Source organism: Coregonus clupeaformis, chromosome 12 (assembly GCF_020615455.1).
Source record: "Coregonus clupeaformis isolate EN_2021a chromosome 12, ASM2061545v1, whole genome shotgun sequence".
Lineage (NCBI taxonomy): Eukaryota > Metazoa > Chordata > Actinopteri > Salmoniformes > Salmonidae > Coregonus > Coregonus clupeaformis.
In genome coordinates, this window is record NC_059203.1 from 25,318,289 (window position 1) to 25,341,305 (window position 23,017).

Consider the following 23,017-nt stretch of genomic DNA (forward strand, 5'->3'; position numbering starts at 1 on the left):
TCACATAATAAGTTGCATGGACTACCTCGTCTCTGTACCCCACACATACAATTATCTGTAAGGTCCCACAGTCGAGCAGTGAATTTCAGATTCAACCACAAAGACCAGGGAGGTTTTCCAATGCCTCGCAAACAAGGGCACCTATTGTTAAAAAAGCAGACATTGAATATCCCTTTGAGCATGGTGAAGTTATAAATTACACTTCGGATGGTGTATCAATACACCCAGTCACTACAAATATACAGGCGTCCTTCCTAACTCAGTTGCCGGAAAGGAAGGAAACCGCTCAGGGATTTCACCATGATGCCAATGGTGACTTTAAAACAGTTAAGAGTTTAATGGCTGATATGAGAAAACTGAGGATGGATCAGCAACATTGTAGTTACTCCACAATGCTAACCTAATTGACAGAGTGAAAAGAAGGAAGCCTGTACTTGTTTGCAACAAGGTACAAAAGTAAACTTTTTGTTCTGAATACAAAGTGTTATGTTTGGGATTAATCCAATACATTACTTAGTACCACTCTCCATCATTTCAAGAATAATGGTGGCTGCATCATGTTATGGGTATGCTTGTACTTGTTAAGGACTGGGGAGTTTTTCAGGATAAAGAAATAATCGGAATGGAGCTAAGCACAGGCAAAATCCTAGAGAAAAACCTGGTTCAGTCTGCTTTCCACCAGACACTGGGGGATTAATTCATCTTGCAGCAGGACAATAACCTAAAAAGCAAGGCTTACCAAGACAACATAGATTGCTCCGGAGTGGCCTAGTTACAGTTTTGATTTAAATCGGCTTGTAAGCCTCCCGAGTGGCGCAGTGGTCTAAGGCACTGTATCGCAGTGCTTGAGGCGTCACTACAGACCCGGTTTGTTCCCAGGCTGTCACACCAGCCGTGACCGGGAGTCCCATAAGGCGGCGCACAATTGGCCCAGTGTCGTCCGGGTTAGGGGAGGGTTTGGCCGGGGTGGCTTTACTTGGCTCATCGTGCTCTAGCGACTCCTTGTGGCGGGCCAGGGTGCCTGCAGGCTGACCTCGTCGTCAGTTGAACAGTGTTTTCTCCGACACTTTGGTGCGGCTGACTTCCGGGTTAAGCGGGCAGGAGTTAAGAAGAGCGGTTAGGCGGGTCATGTTTCGGAGGACGCATGACTCAACCTTCGCCTCTCCTTAGCCCTTTGTTAAGTTGCAGCAATGAGACAAGATCGTAATTGGATCACAATTGGATATCACAAAATTGGGGAGAAAAAAGCGGGGTAAAAAAATAACATTAATAAATTGGCTCGTAAATCTATGGCAAGACTTGAAAACGGTTGTAATCGTTAAGGACTGGGGAGTTTTTCAGGATAAAAAAAAGAATCGGAATGGAGCTAAGCACAGGCAAAATCCTAGAGGAAAACCTGGTTCAGTCTGCTTTCCACCAGACACTGGGGGATTAATTCATCTTGCAGCAGGACAATAACCTAAAAAGCAAGGCTTACCAAGACAACATAGATTGCTCCGGAGTGGCCTAGTTACAGTTTTGATTTAAATCGGCTTGTAAGCCTCCCGAGTGGCGCAGTGGTCTAAGGCACTGCATCGCAGTGCTTGAGGCGTCACTACAGACCCGGTTTGTTCCCAGGCTGTCACACCAGCCGTGACCAGGAGTCCCATAAGGCGGCGCACAATTGGCCCAGTGTCGTCCGGGTTAGGGGAGGGTTTGGCCGGGGTGGCTTTACTTGGCTCATCGTGCTCTAGCGACTCCTTGTGGCGGGCCAGGGTGCCTGCAGGCTGACCTCGTCGTCAGTTGAACAGTGTTTTCTCCGACACTTTGGTGCGGCTGGCTTCCGGGTTAAGCGGGCAGGAGTTAAGAAGAGCGGTTAGACGGGTCATGTTTCGCAATAGGATATCACAAAATTGGGGAGAAAAAAGTGGGGTAAAAAAATTACATTAATAAATCGGCTCGTAAATCTATGGCAAGACTTGAAAACGGTTGTAATCGTTAAGGACTGGGGAGTTTTTCAGGATAAAAAAAAGAATCGGAATGGAGCTAAGCACAGGCAAAATCCTAGAGGAAAACCTGGTTCAGTCTGCTTTCCACCAGACTCTGGGTGATTAATTCATCTTGCAGCAGGAGAATAACCTAAAACACAAGGTTAGATTGCATACCGAAAAAAAAATTTGCATACCGAAAATGCCTACTATTGAGATCGCAAGTACGGGTATTCGGACACGGACAGTGACAGAAAAGTACAGTATATAATTCTTCACAAAATGTGAACAGAACTCCATACGCCACCCTGCTGACAACATCAAACAGCCTCTATAGACTCTGATGTCAGGAGGACTTCGAGTTGGGTATCAGCCAGACTAATTTCTGCCCTGTGTGAATTCTCATATGCTCAGTCAGGTTTCCCATCCGGATGAAGCATTTGCCGCAATCTTTGCACTGAAATGGTTTCTCCCCAATGTGAACTGATTTCTCCCCAGTGTGAATTGATTTCTCCCCAGTATGAATTCTCTGATGTATTTTTAAATTGCTCGTTTTCAGAAAATATTTACTGCATACAGGACACCTGTGTTGTCTCTCCCCTGTGTGATCCTTCAATTGCACATTCAGCTCACTGGCTTTACGGACCTGGGTAGAGATCTGGGAGCTTTGTCCTTTCTTTGTCTTTGTTCTCTTTGATTTGTGTGGCTTTAAACCTGACAGTAGTCCTCCACTGTCCACCCCATTGTCACTTTCACTGTTCCCAATATGAGCTGCAGAACAGTCTGGATGTACTGCAGAGAGGGGTTGAGATTCACTTGTTGGTTCTGATACACTGTAGCCCTCACCATTAGGTTCTGTTTTGATGTCTTGTTCAATTGTTTTGGTGGGAAGAAAGTCCCTCTCTCTGTTCTCCATAGTCTGGGTTTGGTAAATATATAAGGGCTGAGGTGGGTCCTGATCACAGTCACTTTTTACACAGGGAAGAGTGAATATGAACTCTTTGATATCAGACTCCAGCCCTTCAAGCTGCTCTTCCTCATGACTTGTCCTAAACTCCTCCTGTTCCTCTTTAATCTGTGTGGGCTCTGGGTTGCCCTGGCCCAGACTGGGGCTCCAGTCCTGCTGCTCAGGAGGAACGTCTTCAGGGACAGGGAGAGTGAGCTGCTGGGAGTCTGAAGAGGAGAACAGGGTATCAGTTAGATTTTGTTTCCAGTTCTATGTGGCCTTGAGTCCAACTATTAGATTTACGACAGTAAACTACAATTGGAATGTTACATTTCATACATTTTAAATAGTTGTAACGTTACAGATAAATAATTGAATGAATCGACTGTTTAGTGTCAGTGGCCTGGCTAGGTGGTTCAATCAGATTGTTCTAGCAGGGTTATCGCTACTCACTACTAACCTGCAATATGTAACTTTATTTCGGGTTTGAATGCCAAATCCAGGAGCCTTCGTAGACGATCGATTTCCTCCTTTGAACGGGAGATTTCTTCCTGGTACTCTGATACCGTTTTTTCCACAGCAGCCACTGTTGGTAATCGCTCGTTTAGAAAAACCTGCAACAGCTGCATTTTAGACATTTTAAAGGGAAAGGGGCTAGATGTATTGTTTTGCTGCTAACGTTACGTCTCTGATGGTAGCAAGCATCCCCTTCCGAGGTAAACAATGCGAACGCTTCCTAGTCTTCGAATTCGTACCTGCACGAGGTAAAATTGTAATATCGCCACCTGCTGTACTGGAGACCTACCGCATCTGAACTGAACAATCTCCACCTGGATCCAAATTTGTCCCAAATATATGCCAGTCAAACATAGCAAAAGGTATGGTCCCATTTCACGGCCGCGTCATAAAATGTTTTGCGCGCAGGTTTAAAATCAGAAAGGGGTTTGTGGATACAGAATCCTCCGACTTTAAATGCAGCTCGTGCAAGTTATCAAACACGCAATCAGATAGTTATCATCTACAACATTGCAGATGTCATCAGAGGATTGAATACCTACAAAGCCAGCGAGGCAAGGTAAAACATCACAAATAGAGCTACAGTGCATTCGGAAAGTATTCGGACCCCTTGACTTTTTCCACATTTTGTTACGTTACAGCCTTATTCTAAAATGGATAAAATAAAAACAATTCCTCATCAATCTACACACAATACCCCATGATAACAAAGTGAAAACAGGTTTTTAGAAATGTTTGCACATTTATTATTTAAAAACCCCTGAAATGTCACATTTACATAAGTATTCAGACCCTTTACTCAGTACTTTGTTGAAGCACCTTTGGCAGCGATTACAGCCTCAAGTCTTCTTGGGTATGACGCTACAAGCTTGGCACACCTGTATTTGGGGAGTTTCTCCCATTCTTCTCTGTAGATCCTCTCAAGCTCTGTCAGGTTGGATGGGGAGCGTCGCTGCACAGCTATTTTGAGGTCTCTCCAGAGATGTTCAATCTGGTTCAAGTCTGGGCTCTAGCTGGGCCACTCAAGGACATTCAGAGACTTGCCCCGAAGCCACTCCTGCGTTGTCTTGGCTGTGTGCTTAGGGTCGTTGTCCTGTTGTAAGGTGAACCGTCGCCCCAGTCTGAGGTCCTGAGCACTCTGGAGTAGGTTTTCATCAAGGATCTCTCTGTACTTTGCTCCGTTCACCTTTCCCTCGATCCTGACTAGTCTCCCAGTCCCTGCTGCTGAAAAACATCTCCACAGCATGATGCTGCCACCACCATGCTTCACCGTAGGGATGGTGCCAGGTTTCCTCCAGACATGATGCTTGGCATTCAGGCCAAAGAGTTAAATCATGGTTTCATCAGACCAGAGAATCTTGTTTCTCATGGTCTGAGAGTCTTTAGGTTCCATTTGGCAAACTCCAAGCGGGCTGCCATGTGCCTTTTACTGAGGAGTGGCTTCCGTCTGGCCACTCTACCATAAATTCCTGATTGGTGGAGTGCTGCAGAGATGGTTGTCCTTCTGGAAGGTTCTCCCATCTCCACAGAGGAACTCTGGAGCTCTGTCAGAGTGACCATCGGGTTCTTGGTCACCTCACTGACCAAGGCCCTTCTCCCCCGATTGCTCAGTTTGGGCAGGCAGCCAGCTCTAGGAAGAGTCTTGGTGGTTCCAAACTTCTTCCATTTAAGAATGATGTTCATGGGGACCTTCAATGCTACAGACATGTTTTGGTACCCTTCCACAGATCTGTGCCTCGACACAATCCTGTCTCTGAGCTCTACGAACAATTCCTTCGACCTCATGGCTTGGTTTTTGCTCTGACATGCACTGTCAACTGTTTTTATTTTGAATAAATCTGTTTTCACTTTGTCATTATGGGGTATTGTGTGTAGAATAATGAGTTATTAAAAAAAATATCCATTTTAGAATAAAGCTGTAAAGTAACAAAATGTGGAAAAGTGAAGGGGTCTGAATACTTTCTGAATGCACTGTAGATAAAGCCAGAAGAATAATATACTTGTTGAACATAGCTATAGCCATCAGTCTTGTGTGTTTTCATGGTCATCACTCACTCACTGTTAAATTTGTCAAGGTCCCGACATCAGCATTAGCTATCCTGCTACAGAGGGGTGGAGGTGGGAGACATGTGTGGTTGTCAAGGGGTGGGGGGCAGTCCTCCACTGGGGTTGGGGACACCTCTTGAATCATTTTTTCATGTAAAGCTGGGAATAACAAAAAAAAATGACAATGTTATTCAGTTGTAAACTTCAACTTAAAAGACAACAACCATCTCCACCGGCTCGCCACATCCATTCTGCAAGCCTTCCACAAGTGCTTCATAGAGTCCATCCTGACCTTCAGTAGAACTTCCTGTTTTGGCTCTCTAACCCTCACTAACCACAACAGGCTGAACAGGATAGTGTCAGTGAGAGGACAAATAGTGGTAACCCAGCTACACAGTCTCGAGGTCAACTATGAAAAGTGGGCAACCAAAAAAGGGCAAGAACATCATCTCTGCCCTCTCATCCAGTCTGACCAGTTTGCCATTCTACCATAACAGCCTATGATAAGGTCTCTACCCATGTCAACGAAGATAGGCCTCTCCAGCATTGTGCCGGCATCTATAAGGCTCCAGAATGAGCGGGCAGCTCAGCCTTTCTCCTTGCCACCCTAGCCCTCCTGCCTACACCCCTCTTCAGCTACATTATACTGTCAGGGTCTGACAGTCTCAAACTGAAATACACTTTTTTTAAATAACACACTGCCTCTGAAATCCCACACCCAACCTATCAGGCATCAACACCACTACACTCACCCACTGATGAAACCTCACTTCCCACTCCTCCCATCCAGCCATAGGTACCGGCCCCTTCAGTTATGTGGTTATTTAAAAAATGAACAACTGCTACACTAGTAAGGTAGAATTAAATCAATAAAGACCAATCCCTAACAACTATACCCTACACACATACGCACCTACAACAACAAAATAGACAGAGGGTATACAAAGGTACCTTGTCCTGTGGTGCCCTGTAATCTCTTAAAGGAAATGACAGCTATGCCTTTACTGTGCCATTCTGATTTAAGGACCGACTACCACTTCTTCTGAACTGGCTGGACATAACTACACCAACAGATGTTTAAAACAGAACTCAGACAAATTCCGAATATTGATAAGGTCGTGCATACAGACTCTCTCTCCTTCTCTTTCTCAACCCTCTGGTTGCTGGCCCACTTCTCTGACTTCGAGGCTACCAGGGGGCGGCAGTAGCCTCAAGGTTAGAAAAGCGGGCCAGCGACAGGACGGTTGTCTTTTCGAATCCCAGTGCTGATGGGTGGAGAAAATCTGGCGGGGAGTGAGCCGGCAACCGGAGGGTTGCTGGCATCAATATCTCAGGATCCACCTACTGCCGATGTTCCCTTGAGCAAGGAACTTTAACCTCCTAAACTGCTCATTGGGCCCTGCACTGCGGCTGCGCTCTCCTCCAACCTAATGTGTGTTTGTGTGTGTGTGTGTGTGTGTATGTATGTATGCATGTACGTATGTATGTATGTCAGGGGCGTTGGATGAAACCTGAAGACAAATTTCCATCTTGCGTGGACTAATAAAATATACCTATCTGTCCAAGTTATAAACTCAGCAAAAAAAGAAACGTCCCCTTTTCAGGACCCTGTCTTTCAAAGATAATTCGTAAAAATCCAAATAACTTCAAAGATCTTCATTGTAAAGGGTTTAAACACTGTTTCCCATTCTTGTTCAATGAACCATAAACAATGAATGAACATGCACCTGTGGAACGGTCGTTAAGACACTAACAACTTACAGACGGTAGGCAATTAAGGTCACAGTTATGAAAACTTAGGACACTAAAGAGGCCTTTCTACTGAATCTGAAAAACACCAAAAGAAAGATGCCCAGGGTCCCTGCTCATCTGCGTGAATGTGCCTTAGGCATGCTGCAAGGAGGCATGAGGACTGCAGATGTGACCAGGCCAATAAATTGCAATGTCCGTACTGTGAGACGCCTAAGACAGCGCTACAGGGAGACAGGACGGACAGCTGATCATCCTCGCAGTGGCAGACCACGTGTAACAACACCTGCACAGGCTCGTTACATCCGAACATCACACCTGCGGGACAGGTACAGGATGGCAACAACAACTGCCCGAGTTACACCAGGAACGCACAATCCCTCCATCAGTGCTCAGACTGTCCGCAATAGGCTGAGAGAGGCTGGACTGAGGGCTTGTAGGCCTGTTGTAAGGCAGGTCCTCACCAGACATCACCGGCAACAACGTCGCCTATGGGCACAAACCCAACGTCGCTGGACCAGACAGGACTGGCAAAAAAGTGCTCTTCATTGACATGTCGCGGTTTTGTCTCACCAGGGGTGATGGTCGGATTCGCGTTTATCGTCGAAGGAATGAGCGTTAAACTGAGGCCTGTATTCTGGAGCAGGGTCGATTTGGAGGTGGAGGGTCCGTCATGGTCTGGGGCGGTGTGTCACAAACATCATCGGACTGAGCTTGTTGTCATTGCAGGCAATCTCAATGCTGTGCGTTACAGTGAAGACATCCTCCTCCCTCATGTGGTACCCTTCCTGCAGGCTCATCCTGACATGACCCTCCAGCATGACAATGCCACCAGCCATACTGCTCGTTCTGTGCGTGATTTCCTGCAAGACAGGAATGTCAGTGATCTGCCATGGCCAGTGAAGAGCCCGGATCTCAATCCCATTGAGCACGTCTGGGACCTGTTGGATCAGAGGGTGAGGGCTAGGGCCATTCCCCCCCAGAAATGTCTGGGAACTTGCAGGTGCCTTGGTGGAAGAGTGGGGTAACATCTCACAGCAACAACTGGCAAATCTGGTGCAGTCCATGAGGAGGAGATGCACTGCAGTACCTAATGCAGCTGGTGGCCACACCAGATACTGACTTTGATTTTGACCCCCCCTTTGTTCAGGGACACATTATTCCATTTATGTTAGTCACATGTCTGTGGAACTTGTTCAGTTTATGTCTCAGTTGTTGAATCTTGTTATGTTCATACAAATATTTACACATGTTTGCTGACAGTGAGACGCAGTTGACAGTGAGAGGACATTTCTTTTTTTGCTGAGTTTACATTGTATACCTTTCATGGCTGTGTCAAATATCAATTTAATCTCTTCCACAGTTTTGGCCTGTTGGTCTTTGAAGCCCTGAGGACACATAACGTCAGACCAGCCGATGGAGGGATTGTTAGGGCGTCCCACAAGGATCAAAGTGACCATCCCCAGCTTTTCCAGCTTGTGGATCTGAAACGATTTAAGACAGTAATTTAGTCATCCAACTAGTTAGTACACATACATTTGCCTACACACTTGAATAATTCATAAGGAGGATAGTAAGTATTTCATTATATCTAGCTTACCAGTAAATGGGCAGTATTAAGAACCTTGGCAACATTGTTGCCCTTAAGGGTGTTTCGAGCCCAGTTGTCATTATAGTGATCTTTCTGCGACTCCAGTTTTCTTTTCAATTGCTGTGCTGCCCCACACAAGTCACATTTGCGACGTGCCACCCTGATGTCTCCACCACATGCACAGCACTTTTTGAATGTTGAACCTGGCATCTGAAATGAATAAGAAACAAGATTGGCATTACAATTGTGGAAGAATTGGGAAAATTAGCAAACACACTGCAAATTATGATATGGTAAAATACCGGATTACTATCATTTTACTTGGACAGGTGATGAACACAAAAGTATGGTTACAATATGTCATAATTCAATAACGTCACACCACTTGAAGCCGACTTGAGAGGGGCTTCGTTCTTTATTATATATTATATAAGCATTTTCTATAGCTACATTTAATCTACAATAGGCTACAATATTTACTCTTACATTGGAATGAGTAGGCAGGTCACAGAGAGACAGACCAACAGACGGACAGGAAGAATAACAGACACACAGACAAGTGACAACAGACAGAGGTGGAATGGCAGAGACAGATAGAGGCAGACAGGCAGGCAGACTGACGGACGGAACGACAGACAGACACTAAAGACAGAGAGAAAACACGCTGACAGACATTATTGAGTATTAGATTGAGAGAGATAGATCAACAGAGAGAGAAAAAAAGTAAGAGAGAGAGAATGCTCTTAGAAGAGCCCTTGGGTTGGTTTGTAAAGAGAGAGAGAAGAGCCTTTGGGTTGGTTTGTAAAGAGAGAGAGAAGAGCCTTTGGGTTGGTTTGTAAAGAGAGAGAGAAGAGCCTTTGGGTTGGTTTGTAAAGAGAGAGAGAAGAGCCCTTGGGTTGGTTTGTAAAGAGAGAGAGAAGAGCCCTTGGGTTGGTTTGTAAAGAGAGAGAGAAGAGCCCTTGGGTTGGTTTGTAAAGAGAGAGAGAAGAGCCTTTGGGTTGGTTTGTAAACAAGCAAGCCTAAGCAAGGAAGGAAAGAAGCAATCCACAAACAGAATAGTCTGCAAATAATTTTTTTGGCTACTGTAACTTGCAGTCAATAAGAATTACAATTTTTAAAATGAATGTACACATAAATCTGACTCTGGGGAAGTAGATGAAGGACATTGTGAAAATCTCAAAGTATCCTTTTAAACACACTTTTCTAACCTGTCCTTAATGTAACTGTAGTGGTGATTACCTATGAAAAGTCACTGGCACAGGAGAGAGCAGTCCATAAGACGTCCACAAGAATCAGCTTTCCCAAACGTTATTATTTTTGGGTGAAGTTCCCATTTATTGCGCATATAAAATATAAATAGCTCCAATACACATATTCCTATACAAAAGGTGCAGAGAGATGCATTCTATAAGCTGTATCTGTGATAAGGTAAGAACTGTATGCCATCTCCTCACCTGTGCTAACCCTTCCTGGTCACCTGTGCTACCTACAGTTGAAGTCGGAAGTTTACATACACCTTAGCCAAATACATTTCAACTCAGTTTTTCACAATTCCTGACATTTAATCCTTGTTTTAGGTCAGTTAGGATCACCACTTAATTTTAGTATTAGTATTTCGTAGCATTGCCTTTAAATTGTTTAATTTGGGTCAAACGTTTCAGGTAGACTTCCACAAGCTTCCCACAATAAGTTGGGTGAATTTTGGCCCATTCCTCCTGACAGAGCTGGTGTAACTGAGTCAGGTTTGTAGGCCTCCTTGCTCGCACATGCTTTTTCAGTTCTGCCCACAAATTTTCTATAGGATTTCTATAGGATTGAGGTCAGGGCTTTGTGATGGCCACTCCAATACCTTGACTTTGTTGTCCTTAAGCCATTTTGCCACAACTTTGGAAGTATGCTTGGGGTCATTGTCCATTTGGAAGACCCAATTGTGACCAAGCCTTAACTTCCTGACTGATGTCTTGAGATGTTGCTTCAATATATCCACATAATTTTCCATCCTCATGATGCCATCTATTTTGTGAAGTGCACCAGTCCCTCCTGCAGCAAAGCACCCCCACAGCATGATGCTGCCACCCCCGTGCTTCACGGTTGGGATGGTGTTCTTCGGCTTGCAAGCAACCCCCTTTTTCCTCCAAACATAATGATGGTCATTATGGCCAAACAGTTCTATTTTTGTTTCATCAGACCAGAGGACATTTCTCCAAAAAGTACGATCTTTGTCCCCATGTGCAGTTGCAAACCGTAGTCTGGCTTTTTATGGCGGTTTTGGAGCAGTGGCTTCTTCCTTGCTGAGCGGCCTTTCAGGTTTATGTCGATATAGGACTTGTTTACTGTGGATATAGATACTTTTGTTTCCTCCAGCATCTCCACAAGGTCCTTTGCTGTTGTTCTGGGATTTATTTGCACTTTTCGCACCAGAGTACGTTCATCTCTAGGAGACAGAACGAGTCTCCTTCCTGAGCGGTATGACGGCTGCGTGGTCCCATGGTGTTTATACTTGCGTACTATTGTTTGTACAGATGAACGTGGTACCTTCAGGCGTTTGGAAATTGCTCCCAAGAATGAACCAGACTTGTGGAGGTCTACAATTTATTTTCTGAGGTCTTGGCTGATTTCTTTTGATTTTCCCATGATGTCAAGCAAAGAGGCACTGAGCTTGAAGGTAGGGCTTGAAATACATCCACAAGTACACCTCAAATTGACTCAAATTATGTCAATTAGCCTATCAGAAGCTTCTAAAGCCATGACATCAATTTCTGGAATTTTCCAAGCTGTTTAAAGGCACAGTCAACTTAGTGTATGTAAACTTCTGACCCACTGGAATTGTGATACTGTGAATTAATCTGTCTGTAAACAATTGTTGGAAAAATTACTTGTGTCATACACAAAGTAGATGTCCTAACCGACTTGCCAAAACTATAGTTTGTTAACAAGAAATTTGTGGAGTGGTTGAAAAATGAGTTTTAATGACTCCAACCTATGTGTATGTAAACTTCCGACTTCAACTGTATATACCTAGACGTGACCCATGACCCCAACATATAGTGCCCACTAGTGTACAAAAAAAAAAAAAAACATGCGGTCGAAGGAATTGTCCGTAGAGCTTAGAGACATGATTGTGTCGAGGCACAGATATGGGGAAGGGTACCAAAACATTTCTGCAGGATTGAAGGTCCCGAAGAACACAGTGGCCTCCATCACTCTTCAATGGATGAAGTTTGGAACCACCAAGACTCTTCCTAGAGCTGGCCGACTAGCCAAACTGAGCAATTGGGGGAGAAGGGCCTTGGTCAGGGAGGTGACCAAGAACCCGATGGTCACTCTGACAGAGCTCCAGAGTTCCTCTGTGGCGATGAGAGAACCTTTCAGAAGGACAACCATCTCTGCAGCACTCCACCAATCAGGCCTTTATAGTAGTGGCCAAAGGGAAGCCACTCCTCAGTAAAAGGCACATGACAGCCCGCTTGGAGTTTGCTAAAAGGCACCTAAAGGACTCCCAGACCATGAGAAACAAGATTATCTGGTCTGATGAAACCAAGATTGAACTCTTTGGCTTGAATGCCAAGCATTACGTCTGGAGGAAACCTGGCACCATCCCTACGGTGAAGCATGGTGGTGGCAGCATCATGCTGTGGAGATCTTTTTCAGCAGCAGGGACTGGGAGACTAGTCAGGATCGAGGGAAAGGTGAACGGAGCAAAGTACGGAGAGATCCTTGATGAAAACCTACTCCAGAGCGCTCAGGACCTATGACTGGGGCGAAGGTTCACCTTCCAACGGGACAACGATCCTAAGCACACAGCCAAGACAACGCAGGAGTGGCTTCGGGACAAGTCTCTGAATGTCCTTGAGTGGCACAGCCAGAGCCCGGACTTGAACCTGATCGAACATCTCTAGAGAGACCTGAAAATAGCTGTGCAGCGACGCTCCCCATCCAACAGAGCTTGAGAGGATCTGCAGAGAAGAATGGGAGAAACTCCCCAAATACAGGTGTGCCAAGCTTGTAGCGTCATACCCAAGAAAACTCGAGGCTGTAATCGCTGCCAAAGGTGCTTCAACAAAGTACTGAGTAAAAGGTCTGAATACTTATGTAAATGTAATATATTTCTGTTTTTAGTTTTTTATGAATTTGCAAACATTTCTAAAAACCTGTTTTTGTTTTTTCATTATGGGGTATTGTGTGTAGATTGATGTGGGTGGGGGGAAAAAACAATTTAATCCATTTTAGAATAAGGCTGTAACATAACAAAATGTGGAAAAAGTCAAGGGGTCTGAATACTTTCCGAATGCACTATGGTTTAAAAATATATATATTTCCCTTTATTTTCCCATAACCCTACCACCCCTACCCTAATTGGAGTAAACTAATGGACACAGGCTTCTACTTTCATCTTATATATACATTTTACAGACACAGTATATTTTACATTAGTGATCTTGTTATTTTTTGTCCCACTCTTCAGCTCCACTCAACCCCTCCCATCTATCTCTGAACATCATCCAGTTTTGATTTCTATTTGCCATATATTTTTCAACTGTGCTGTTATGTTTCACAAAAGTTCTGAACCTTTCTATTCTCATAGTTTCTACAGATTGTAAATTAAAGATAAACATTTTTGCTAAGATTATTATTATATTATTGATCGATTGACTGTGACTTTTTAAAATCACCCAGCAGTTCTATTTGCAGAGTTAGCTCCAGGTAAATGTTGCAATTCATCAGCCATTCCTGAACCTGCGACCAAAAACAAGCTACATATGGACTGTACCAAAACAAATGATCTAATGATTGTCTCTTTGCAGCTAAATCTGCAGAGCTGGGACATCATATTGGTTGCAATAATTTTGTATAATTATTTAAATAGAAAAAACTAAGTTTTGAATCCAGCGTCGTTTTGTGTATCAGTTCATAAACTGTGATTTTCTTAAGTGTGTTGAGACCTTGGTGAATGCCCTATCCTAATAAAACTAGACCAAATGCTGCAACAACCACGAAGCCTGGAAGATGCAGTTGCAAGAAATAGCCATCATAGCAATCCTGTCAGGTTAGTGCTACTGAAAGTCATAACATTACTGTATCTATTAAACTTCCTGTCAAAATTGATGTTGGTGTAAAGTAAAAACAATGGCTGCAAAGTTATCCAACAATCGCTTAGTAGTTATGAAAATGCATGCCGACACTAGGCGAATTAAAGCAACATGGACAAGCTATTGTGCACAATTTTGTTACATACCTCGATCGGGAAGGATCGAAGATTATCTATATATACACACACTGACAAGATACTGGACTGACTCGACCGCGCTGACAAAGGGAATAAAATGTCCGCAAAGCCGGAAGACATGATTGGCAGGAGGCAGGAACATTCTAACCAATGAGAGGGCAGATACGCGTGTGAACAACAGCACGGAGTTGCCAACAACCGGATGCATCACATTTTCAGGGATGCAGCCAGAGATAGATACTCCCGTTGCAACCCCAAAGACAGTACGGTATAGACGGGTTGGTTGATTAGCAACAAAACCGACGCGTGCGCAACTATGGGGCAAAACAGAGGGGGTTGGCTTAGATCGTTGGCAACATGTAAACTATATTTTGTCTCCAATGTTTATTTAAAACAAATAAATTTGCACAATGAGCACTTGTTGTCTCTCAAATGCATCATCACAGATGTTGGTTAGCTAGCTAGCGAATCTTAGCCATATTAGCATTGCCATGAAATCAATCAAAAGACCTCAAAACAAGACATGGTATCAAGAACAAGAAGAAACTAGCTGAAACGAGTCACTTAACGATACCCCACATGGCAGTTTCTTGTCATTGTCGGTATCTGGCCATCCAGAATCACAACTCACGGACTTGCCCCATTGACGTGTGCGCATCGTTTTCGTGATGTTGTCAGCTAACCCATCCATCTATGAAGATAGACAGAAACTGCTTATCCAATACAGAGCAATAGCATATTTTCGTAGGCACGAACTCCGCAATGGTTCGTTGGACAAAGCTTATGGGAAAATGTATGGAGTTTTTGTAGGGATTTTGGATAAACGCCGAAAATAAGGTATGTGGTAAACACATGCTTAGGAGATCATAGGCTATACGTTTTGTTCAATGCGATCATCTTCAATAGCTAATTTTGAAGCATGTATGTAATTTAAAAAAAAAGCACATTAAGGCTTCATAATTCATAAAGGTCATGTTAACTGACTGATATTATCTCATAGAACAAATCGTACAAGATCTCTTACGCCTGTGTTAACATCAGACCTTACTTAATGCGTTTATCCCAAAACCCTATTCTTTCCCCATTCATTTTTCCATATAAATGGATGAACGAACCAGAGGTAACCAATTTCCCTGGTTTTAGGAAGTTCAAGCTGGCGAGCTCTATACATAAACATAAAAAAAAAGCTTAATGTAGCAGTTAATCAATCATTTAAGAAAAACCTGCAACAACTTATTTTCGAAATTTTGAGGGAAAGAAAAGTGCATATGTTTATTGTTTTGCTGCTAACATTGTTTCTCTGATGGTAGCAAGCAAGCATCCCCTTCCGAGGTAAACAATGCGAACGCTTCCTTGTCAAATATATATCCTAGTCTTTGATTTCGTATCTGCATGAGGTAAAAATTGTTATATCGCCGCCTGCTGTACTGGAGTTGTAGCGCATCTGAACTGAGCACTGTCGCCAAGTGTCCCAAACATAGAGATAGATAGAGGACTCATCTTTGTATCTGTGTCAGTAGTACATTTTCTTCTTCACGATTTGCTGATCCGTCCTGATGACCCGGTGTGACATGACTTCAACAGGGTCATGAGGTAAGATCAGCCAATGAAGTTGGAAGTCCTACCCAGTTGACTACTTTAAAATGGCGGAAGCTCTCAATGGCGCTGGCCAGGCTAATACAGCCTTTTGGCCACTAGAGGCCTCTATCATTCTCTATGGTCCCAAAGATATGCCAATCAAACACACAACAAAATCAAATCAAATCAAATTTTATTGGTCACATGCGCCGAATACAACAGGTGCAGACATTACAGTGAAATGCTTACTTACAGCCCTTAACCAACAGTGCATTTATTTTTAACAAAAAAAGTGTTTTAAAAATAAAACAACACAAAAAAGTGTTGAGAGAAAAAAGAGCAGAAGTAAAATAAAGTGACAGTAGGGAGGCTATATATACAGTGGGGTACCGTTGCAGAGTCAATGTGCGGGGGCACCGGCTAGTTGAGGTAGTTGAGGTAATATGTACATGTGGGTAGAGTTAAAGTGACTATGCATAAATACTTAACAGAGTAGCAGCAGCGTAAAAAGGATGGGGTGGGGGGGCAGTGCAAATAGTCCGGGTAGCCATGATTAGCTGTTCAGGAGTCTTATGGCTTGGGGGTAGAAGCTGTTGAGAAGTCTTTTGGACCTAGACTTGGCACTCCGGTACCGCTTGCCGTGCGGTAGCAGAGAGAACAGTCTATGACTAGGGTGGCTGGAGTCTTTGACAATTTTGAGGGCCTTCCTCTGGACACCGCCTGGTATAGAGGTCCTGGATGGCAGGAAGCTTTGTCCCAGTGATGTACTGGGCCGTACGCACTACCCTCTGTAGTGCCTTGCGGTCGGAGGCCAAGCAGTTGCCATACCAGGCGGTGATGCAACCAGTCAGGATGCTCTCGATGGTGCAGCTGTAGAATTTTTGAGGATCTGAGGACCCATGCCAAATCTTTTTAGTCTCCTGAGGGGGAATAGGCTTTGTCGTGCCCTCTTCACGACTGTCTTGGTGTGTTTGGACCATGATAGTTCGTTGGTGATGTGGACACCAAGGAACTTGAAGCTCTCAACCTGTTCCACTACAGCCCCGTCGATGAGAATGGGGGCGTGCTCAGTCCTCTTTTTTTTCCTGTAGTCCACAATCATCTCCTTTGTCTTGGTCACGTTGAGGGAGAGGTTGTTGTCCTGGCACCACACGGCCAGATCTCTGACCTCCTCCCTATAGGCTGTCTCATCGTTGTCGGTGAAAAGTTATGTAGTAGTAGGCTAATGTGAAATATTCTACATCTCTACCAGAGGGGTATACTACAAAGCAAAATCAGTGACTTAGCCAGCTAACTTGACAAAATATTCTGTAATGGGCATGGTTTAACTGACTCAACAACCAAAAAAGGCATATCTAAGTTAAGGTTTATAAATTAACCAGAAAATCAATAGTTATTTCTGATTGTTTATCAAAGTTAGCTGATCCTGCTTTGTAGTACCACTCTGATATACTGTATTATGTCTGATAATAAATAAAGATTCAGAAACTACTCAATTTCTTTGAGCTCATTTGAGCCCTGTACTAAATTATCTATAAAATAGCCTTCTATAACAAATGTTACCATTAAATATAATGATTTACACTTAGTAAAAATGAAAATATTTATTCACAAGAAGCATAATATACCAATCCACTCTAATATGCTCACAACAACATAGCATGGCATTACATGGACTGGGGCTATGTCAGGTTTATGAGAAAGAAGATCATGCAGTGGTGTCAAACCCACTACACAAACATAAGAGGTAAAGACAAACTAGAGCTGGTGAGGTGACACATTTGAACAAGGAACCTTGTTGAACCAAAATATGTGCTGCCCTACCCTAAACCCTAACCTTACCTCTACCCTTACCCTAACTCTAACCTTAACCCTTACCTTAACCATTTCAATTTCAACTTCAATGGGGGTAAGGTCAGAGTTGGGACGTTCCATGGATTCCGTTAAGACTTTTTAACTAGTAGGGCCTACCCCATCCGAAGGGGCATTGTGACATTATCACATTTGTCAAGCAGTGTCAAAGTATCAAATTCAACACAATTTACTGTGTTTTCCTTATTGTGGTCATTATCAATTATCAAATGCATTGGCAAATCCTCATTGATAAGCAGGTTTGGATGTCTTTTAGTACAGCTAGAAGACAGTAATTGAAATGTACTGTGTATAGTTCTAAACAAAATGAGAAGGTAACTACACTACCGGTCAAAAGTTTTAGAACACCTAGTCATTCAAAGTTTTTTCTTTATTTTTACTATTTTCTACATTGTAGAATAATAGTGAAGACATCAAAACTATGAAATAACACATAGGGAATCATGTTGTAGCCAAAAAAGTGTTAAACAAATCAAAATATACAGTGGGGAGAACAAGTATTTGATACACTGCCGATTTTGCAGGTTTTCCTACTTACAAAGCATGTAGAGGTCTGTAATGTTTATCATAGGTACACTTCAACTGTGAGAGACGGAATCTAAAACAAAAATCCAGAAAATCACATTGGATGATTTTTAAGTAATTAATTTGCATTTTATTGCATGACATAAGTATTTGATACATCAGAAAAGCAGAACTTAATATTTGGTACAGAAACCTTTGTTTGCAATGTGACGTCACGAGAGGCTACACAGCTTTCAGCGGGATTGCTCAAGTAGTGCAAGGAGACAAGGTTCAAACAAAACAAGGATTTTATTATAGGTCTTGGGAAATTAACGAAAATATAACAAAATTCTGTTCTCTTGTGGCTCTTTAAGGGTTAACAGTTCAGGGATGTCTCTTCCACATCCAAAATCATAATTCTCACTCGCTCAGATAACTTTTCCCCAGCCTTACTGTAGTCCACGTTGCAGCTAGTGGCCAACCCAGCAAAAAGTCCTTCCAAATGTCTCTCACGTATTTCCACAGGTGCATATATCCAAAGGTGAGTATTTCCCAAAGGTAAGTATCTCCAAATCCTTATATTCCTCATGGAAGTGGACGTGCAGCACTCTTGTCCTCCAGAGAGCCCAGGTTGGAGACTGTGTCTCTTCACCCCCACACACTCCCCTCAGTGTGTCTCTTCACTTCCCAAACCTTCAGCTCATCAGCTCCTCATTTGTTTCAGCTGCGTGGGAAGATTGGCCATAGAGGGGTGGAGTTCCCGACCATACCAGCAGATGGAGCCATAGCTGTCTGGGTTTGCAGCCACCTCAGGGGGATGTAACGTCCCTCCAGGACACAGCCTCTCGTGACATCACAGCAATTACAGAGATCATACGTTTCCTGTAGGTCTTGACCAGGTTTGCACACACTGCTGCAGGGATTTTGGCCCACTCCTCCATACAGACCTTCTCCAGATCCTTCAGGTTTTGGGGCTGTCGCTGGGCAATACGGACTTTCAGCTCCCTCCAAAGATTTTCTATTGGGTTCAGGTCTGGAGACTGGCTAGGCCACTCCAGGACCTTGAGATGCTTCTTACGGAGCCACTCCTTAGCTGCCCTGGCTGTGTGTTTCGGATCGTTGTCATGCTGGAAGACCCAGCCACGACCCATCTTCAATGGTTTTACTGAGGGAAGGAGGTTGTTGGCCAAGATCTCACGATAAATGGCCCCATCCATCCTCCCCTCAATACGGTGCAGTCGTCCTGTCCCCTTTGCAGAAAAGCATCCCCAAAGAATGATGTTTCCACCTCCATTCTTCACGGTTGGGATGGTGTTCTTGGGGTTGTACTCATCCTTCTTCTTCCTCCAAACGCGGCGAGTGGAGTTTAGACCAAAAAGCTCTATTTTTGTCTCATCAGACCACATGACCTTCTCCCATTCCTCCTCTGGATCATCCAGATGGTCATTGGCAAACTTCAGACGGGCCTGGACATGCTCTGGCTTGAGCAGGGGGACCTTGCGTGCGCTGCAGGATTTCATTCCATGACGGCGTAGTGTGTTACTAATGGTTTTCTTTGAGACTGTGGTCCCAGCTCTCTTCAGGTCATTGACCAGGTCCTGCCGTGTAGTTCTGGGCTGATCCCTCACCTTCCTCATGATCATTGATGCCCCACGAGGTGAGATCTTGCATGGAGCCCCAGACCGAGGGTGATTGACCGTCATCTTGAACTTCTTCCATTTTCTAATAATTGCACCAACAGTTGTTGCCTTCTCACCAAGCTGCTTGCCTATTGTCCTGTAGGCCATCACAGCCTTGTGCAGGTCTACAATTTTATCCCTGATGTCCTTACACAGCTCTCTGGTCTTGGCCATTGTGGAGAGGTTGGAGTCTGTTTGATTGAGTGTGTGGACAGGTGTCTTTTATACAGGTAACGAGTTCAAACAGGTGCAGTTAATACAGGTAATGAGTGGAGAACAGGAGGGCTTCTTAAAGAAAAACTAACAGGTCTGTGAGAGCCGGAATTCTTACTGGTTGGTAGGTGATCAAATACTTATGTCATGCAATAAAATGCAAATTAATTACTTAAAAATCATTTAATGTGATTTTCTGGATTTTTGTTTTAGATTCTGTCTCTCACAGTTGAAGTGTACCTATGATAAAAATTACAGACCTCTACATGCTTTGTAAGTAGGAAAACCTGCAAAATCGTCAGTGTATCAAATACTTGTTCTCCCCACTGTATATGTAGCCACCCTTTGCCTTGATGACAGCTTTGCACACTCTTGGCATTCTCTCAACCATCTTCACCTGGAATGCTTTTCCAACAGTCTTGAAGGAGTTCCCACATATGCTGAGCACTTGTTGGCTGCTTTTCCTTCACTCTGCGGTCCAACTCATCCCAAACCATCTCAATTGGGTTGAGGTCGGGGATTGTGGAGGCCAGGTCATCTGATGCAGCACTCCATCACTCTCTTTCTTGGTAAAATAGCCCTTACACAGCCTGGAGGTGTGTTGGGTCATTGTCCTGTTGAAAAACAAATGATAGTCCCACTAAGCCCAAACCAGATGGGATGGCGTATCGCTGCAGAATGCTGTGGTAGCCATGCTGGTTAAGGTTGCCTTGAATTCTAAATAAATCACAGACAGTGTCACCAGCAAAGCACCCCACACCATAACACCTCCTCCTCCATGCATTACGGTGGGAAATACACATGCAGAGATTATCCGTTCACCCACACCACGTCTCACAAAGACACGGCGGTTGGACCCAAAAATCTCAAATTTGGACTCCAGACCAAAGGACAAATTTCCACCGGTCTAATGTCCATTGCTCATGTTTCTTGGCCCAAGCATGTCTCTTCTTATTATTGGTGTCCTTTAGTAGTGGTTTCTTTGCAGCAATTTGACCATGAAGGCCTGATTCACACAGTCTCCTCTGAACAGTTGATGTTAAGATGTGTCTGTTACTTGAACTCTGTGAAGCATTTATTTGGGCTGCAATTTCTGAGGCTGGTAACTCTAATGAACTTATCCTCTGCAGCAGAGGTAACTCTGGGTCTTCCATTCCTGTGGCGGTCCTCATGAGAGGCAGTTTCATCATAGTGCTTGATGGTTTTTGCGACTGCACTTGAAGAAACTTTAAAAGTTCTTGAAATTTTCCGGATTGACTGACCTTCATGTCATAAAGTAATGATGGACTGTCATTTCTCTTTGCTTATTTGAGCTGTTCTTGCCATAATATGGACTTGGTCTTTTACCAAATAGGGTCATCTTCTGTATACCCCCCCTACCTTGTCACAACACAACTGATTGGCTCAAACGCATTAATAAGGAAATAAATTCCACAAATTTACTTTTAAGAAGGCAAACCTGTTAATTGAAATGCATTCCATGTGACTACCTCATGAAGCTGGTTGAGAGAATGCCAAGAGCGTGCAAAGCTGTCATCAAGGCAAAGGATGGCTATTTGAAGAATCTCAAATATAAAATATATTTTGATTTGTTTAACACTTTTCTGGTTACTACACTACTATATGTGTTATTTCATAGTTTTGATGTCTTCACTACTATTCTACAATGTAGAAAATAGTAAAAATAAAGAAAAACCCTTGAATGAGTAGGTGTTCCAAAACTTTTGACCGGTAGTGTATATATGCTTAAAAATGCATTGTCTCTGTTAGGCACAACATTGTAGGCTTCTTGTGCATGTTTATTCCTCAATATATTTACAATGTATTCAACCAATATCAGTCACCTTCTGGGGGTTTGTTTGTCCTCCTACTACAGGTGTAAGGTAGTGTAAAGGATGTCACACTGCTTCCTAAAAGCCAATTTATGCTTAAAGCCAATATATTGCGGAGGCCAAATCAAGCTCCGTACCACATCGCTGTGCGCCTCCCAAATGTTGTAGCAATGCGGAGGGCTCCGTATAGCTCCGCATTGACATGATTGGTTGACAGTAGGTGGGGGCGGTACATCCTGTATAAACACAAACTCACTTCCTTGACAACTTCCTTGATAACAAACATGGAGAACTTTGACGAAAGGCTATCAGAACAAGTTCACAAATAAACAACATATTTATGATACCATGTGAAGGGATTTCAAAGACACAAAAATGAGTTGGAACTCCTGGAGAGAGATCAGGGAGGTAATGGGGATAGATGCGGTAAAGAGGTCAATGGAATGCAGACCGTGGGGGATAGAAGGACGCTACGGGCCCCTTGTAGCTCAGTTGGTAGAGCATGGCGCTTGCAACACCAGGGTTGTGGGTTCGATTCCCATGGGGGGCCAGTATGAAAATGTATGCATTCACTAACTGTAAGTCGCTCTGGATAAGAGCGTCTGCTAAATGACTAAAATGTCAAATGGATTGATGCACATTCAACAAATCTGATCTAACAAAGTGGATATTTGTCAAATCCATAATGATTTATGTATTTTAACAGGCCCACGATGTGGTTACTAAAATCCGATTTGGATATATTTGGCTGTTTCCGTTGCATAACATTTCATGCCAATTTATACTTGATCTGTAAATGTGGTCCGGTGGCTCAGTACAGAGGATGTGACGCAATTGTGGCGCCTCCGGTGGGTTGCGGAGGCCAAGTCGAGCTCCGTACCGCATTGCCGTGCACCTCCCAAATTCTCTGCATTGACATGATTGGTTGACGGTAGGTGGGGGCAGGAACTCCTGTTTAAACACAAACTCACTTCCTTGACAACTATGAATGCTCTGACTTACGTGGAGGCCGCATTGCAGTAAATGCCGTACAGCCACTGCAGACGTCGGATTGACCATGCATTATGGTCCATAATGCCCTATGTCCACTAGATGCAAATGCTTTTTGTTTTGCCAGATGTCTAGCCCGCATTTTCCGTACATGACGCACATGTGCTTCACTTTTCAACTTAGCTAAAAGCTAGCAAGTTGGATTCTGTGTGTGTACTTCCGTTTGTACCATGGTAAAGTAAAGCACGAGTTGAAAATATTGAACGCATGCGGTACACAGAATGCATCGCAGCCCAGTGCGGCACCT

General features: G+C 43.7%; 1 protein-coding gene across 3 annotated transcripts; it reads right to left on the bottom strand.

Annotated features, from left to right (window-relative positions):
• Positions 1-1,765: 1,765 nt before the first annotated feature.
• Positions 1,766-15,354, bottom strand: LOC121578092 (zinc finger and SCAN domain-containing protein 31). 3 transcript variants are annotated; one of them, XM_041892198.2, is made up of 6 exons: positions 14,052-15,354; positions 8,825-9,025; positions 8,546-8,708; positions 5,489-5,634; positions 3,374-3,527; positions 1,766-3,140 (listed from the first exon to the last, which is right to left on the bottom strand). In XM_041892198.2, the coding sequence occupies exons 1-6, from the start codon at positions 14,160-14,162 to the stop codon at positions 2,314-2,316; spliced, it is 1,602 nt and encodes a 533-aa protein (XP_041748132.1). In that variant the 5' UTR covers positions 14,163-15,354; the 3' UTR covers positions 1,766-2,313. The 3 variants fall into 3 exon arrangements, with proteins under 3 accessions (XP_041748132.1, XP_041748134.1, XP_041748133.1); XM_041892200.2 differs by having other exon boundaries at positions 5,485-5,634; XM_041892199.1 differs by lacking the exon at positions 14,052-15,354 and adding an exon at positions 10,055-10,356.
• Between the last annotated feature and the right edge of the window lie 7,663 nt (positions 15,355-23,017).

Coding starts and splice junctions, on each gene's coding strand:
- LOC121578092 (XM_041892198.2), bottom strand. CDS start 14,162: ATGTCTTCCGGCTTTGCGGACATTTTATTCCCTTTGTCAGCGCGGTCG. Junction 8,709..8,824: donor TTAATACTGCCCATTTACTG/GTAAGCTAGATA, acceptor AAATCGTTTCAG/ATCCACAAGCTGGAAAAGCT. Junction 3,141..3,373: donor AATAAAGTTACATATTGCAG/GTTAGTAGTGAG, acceptor TCTCCTCTTCAG/ACTCCCAGCAGCTCACTCTC.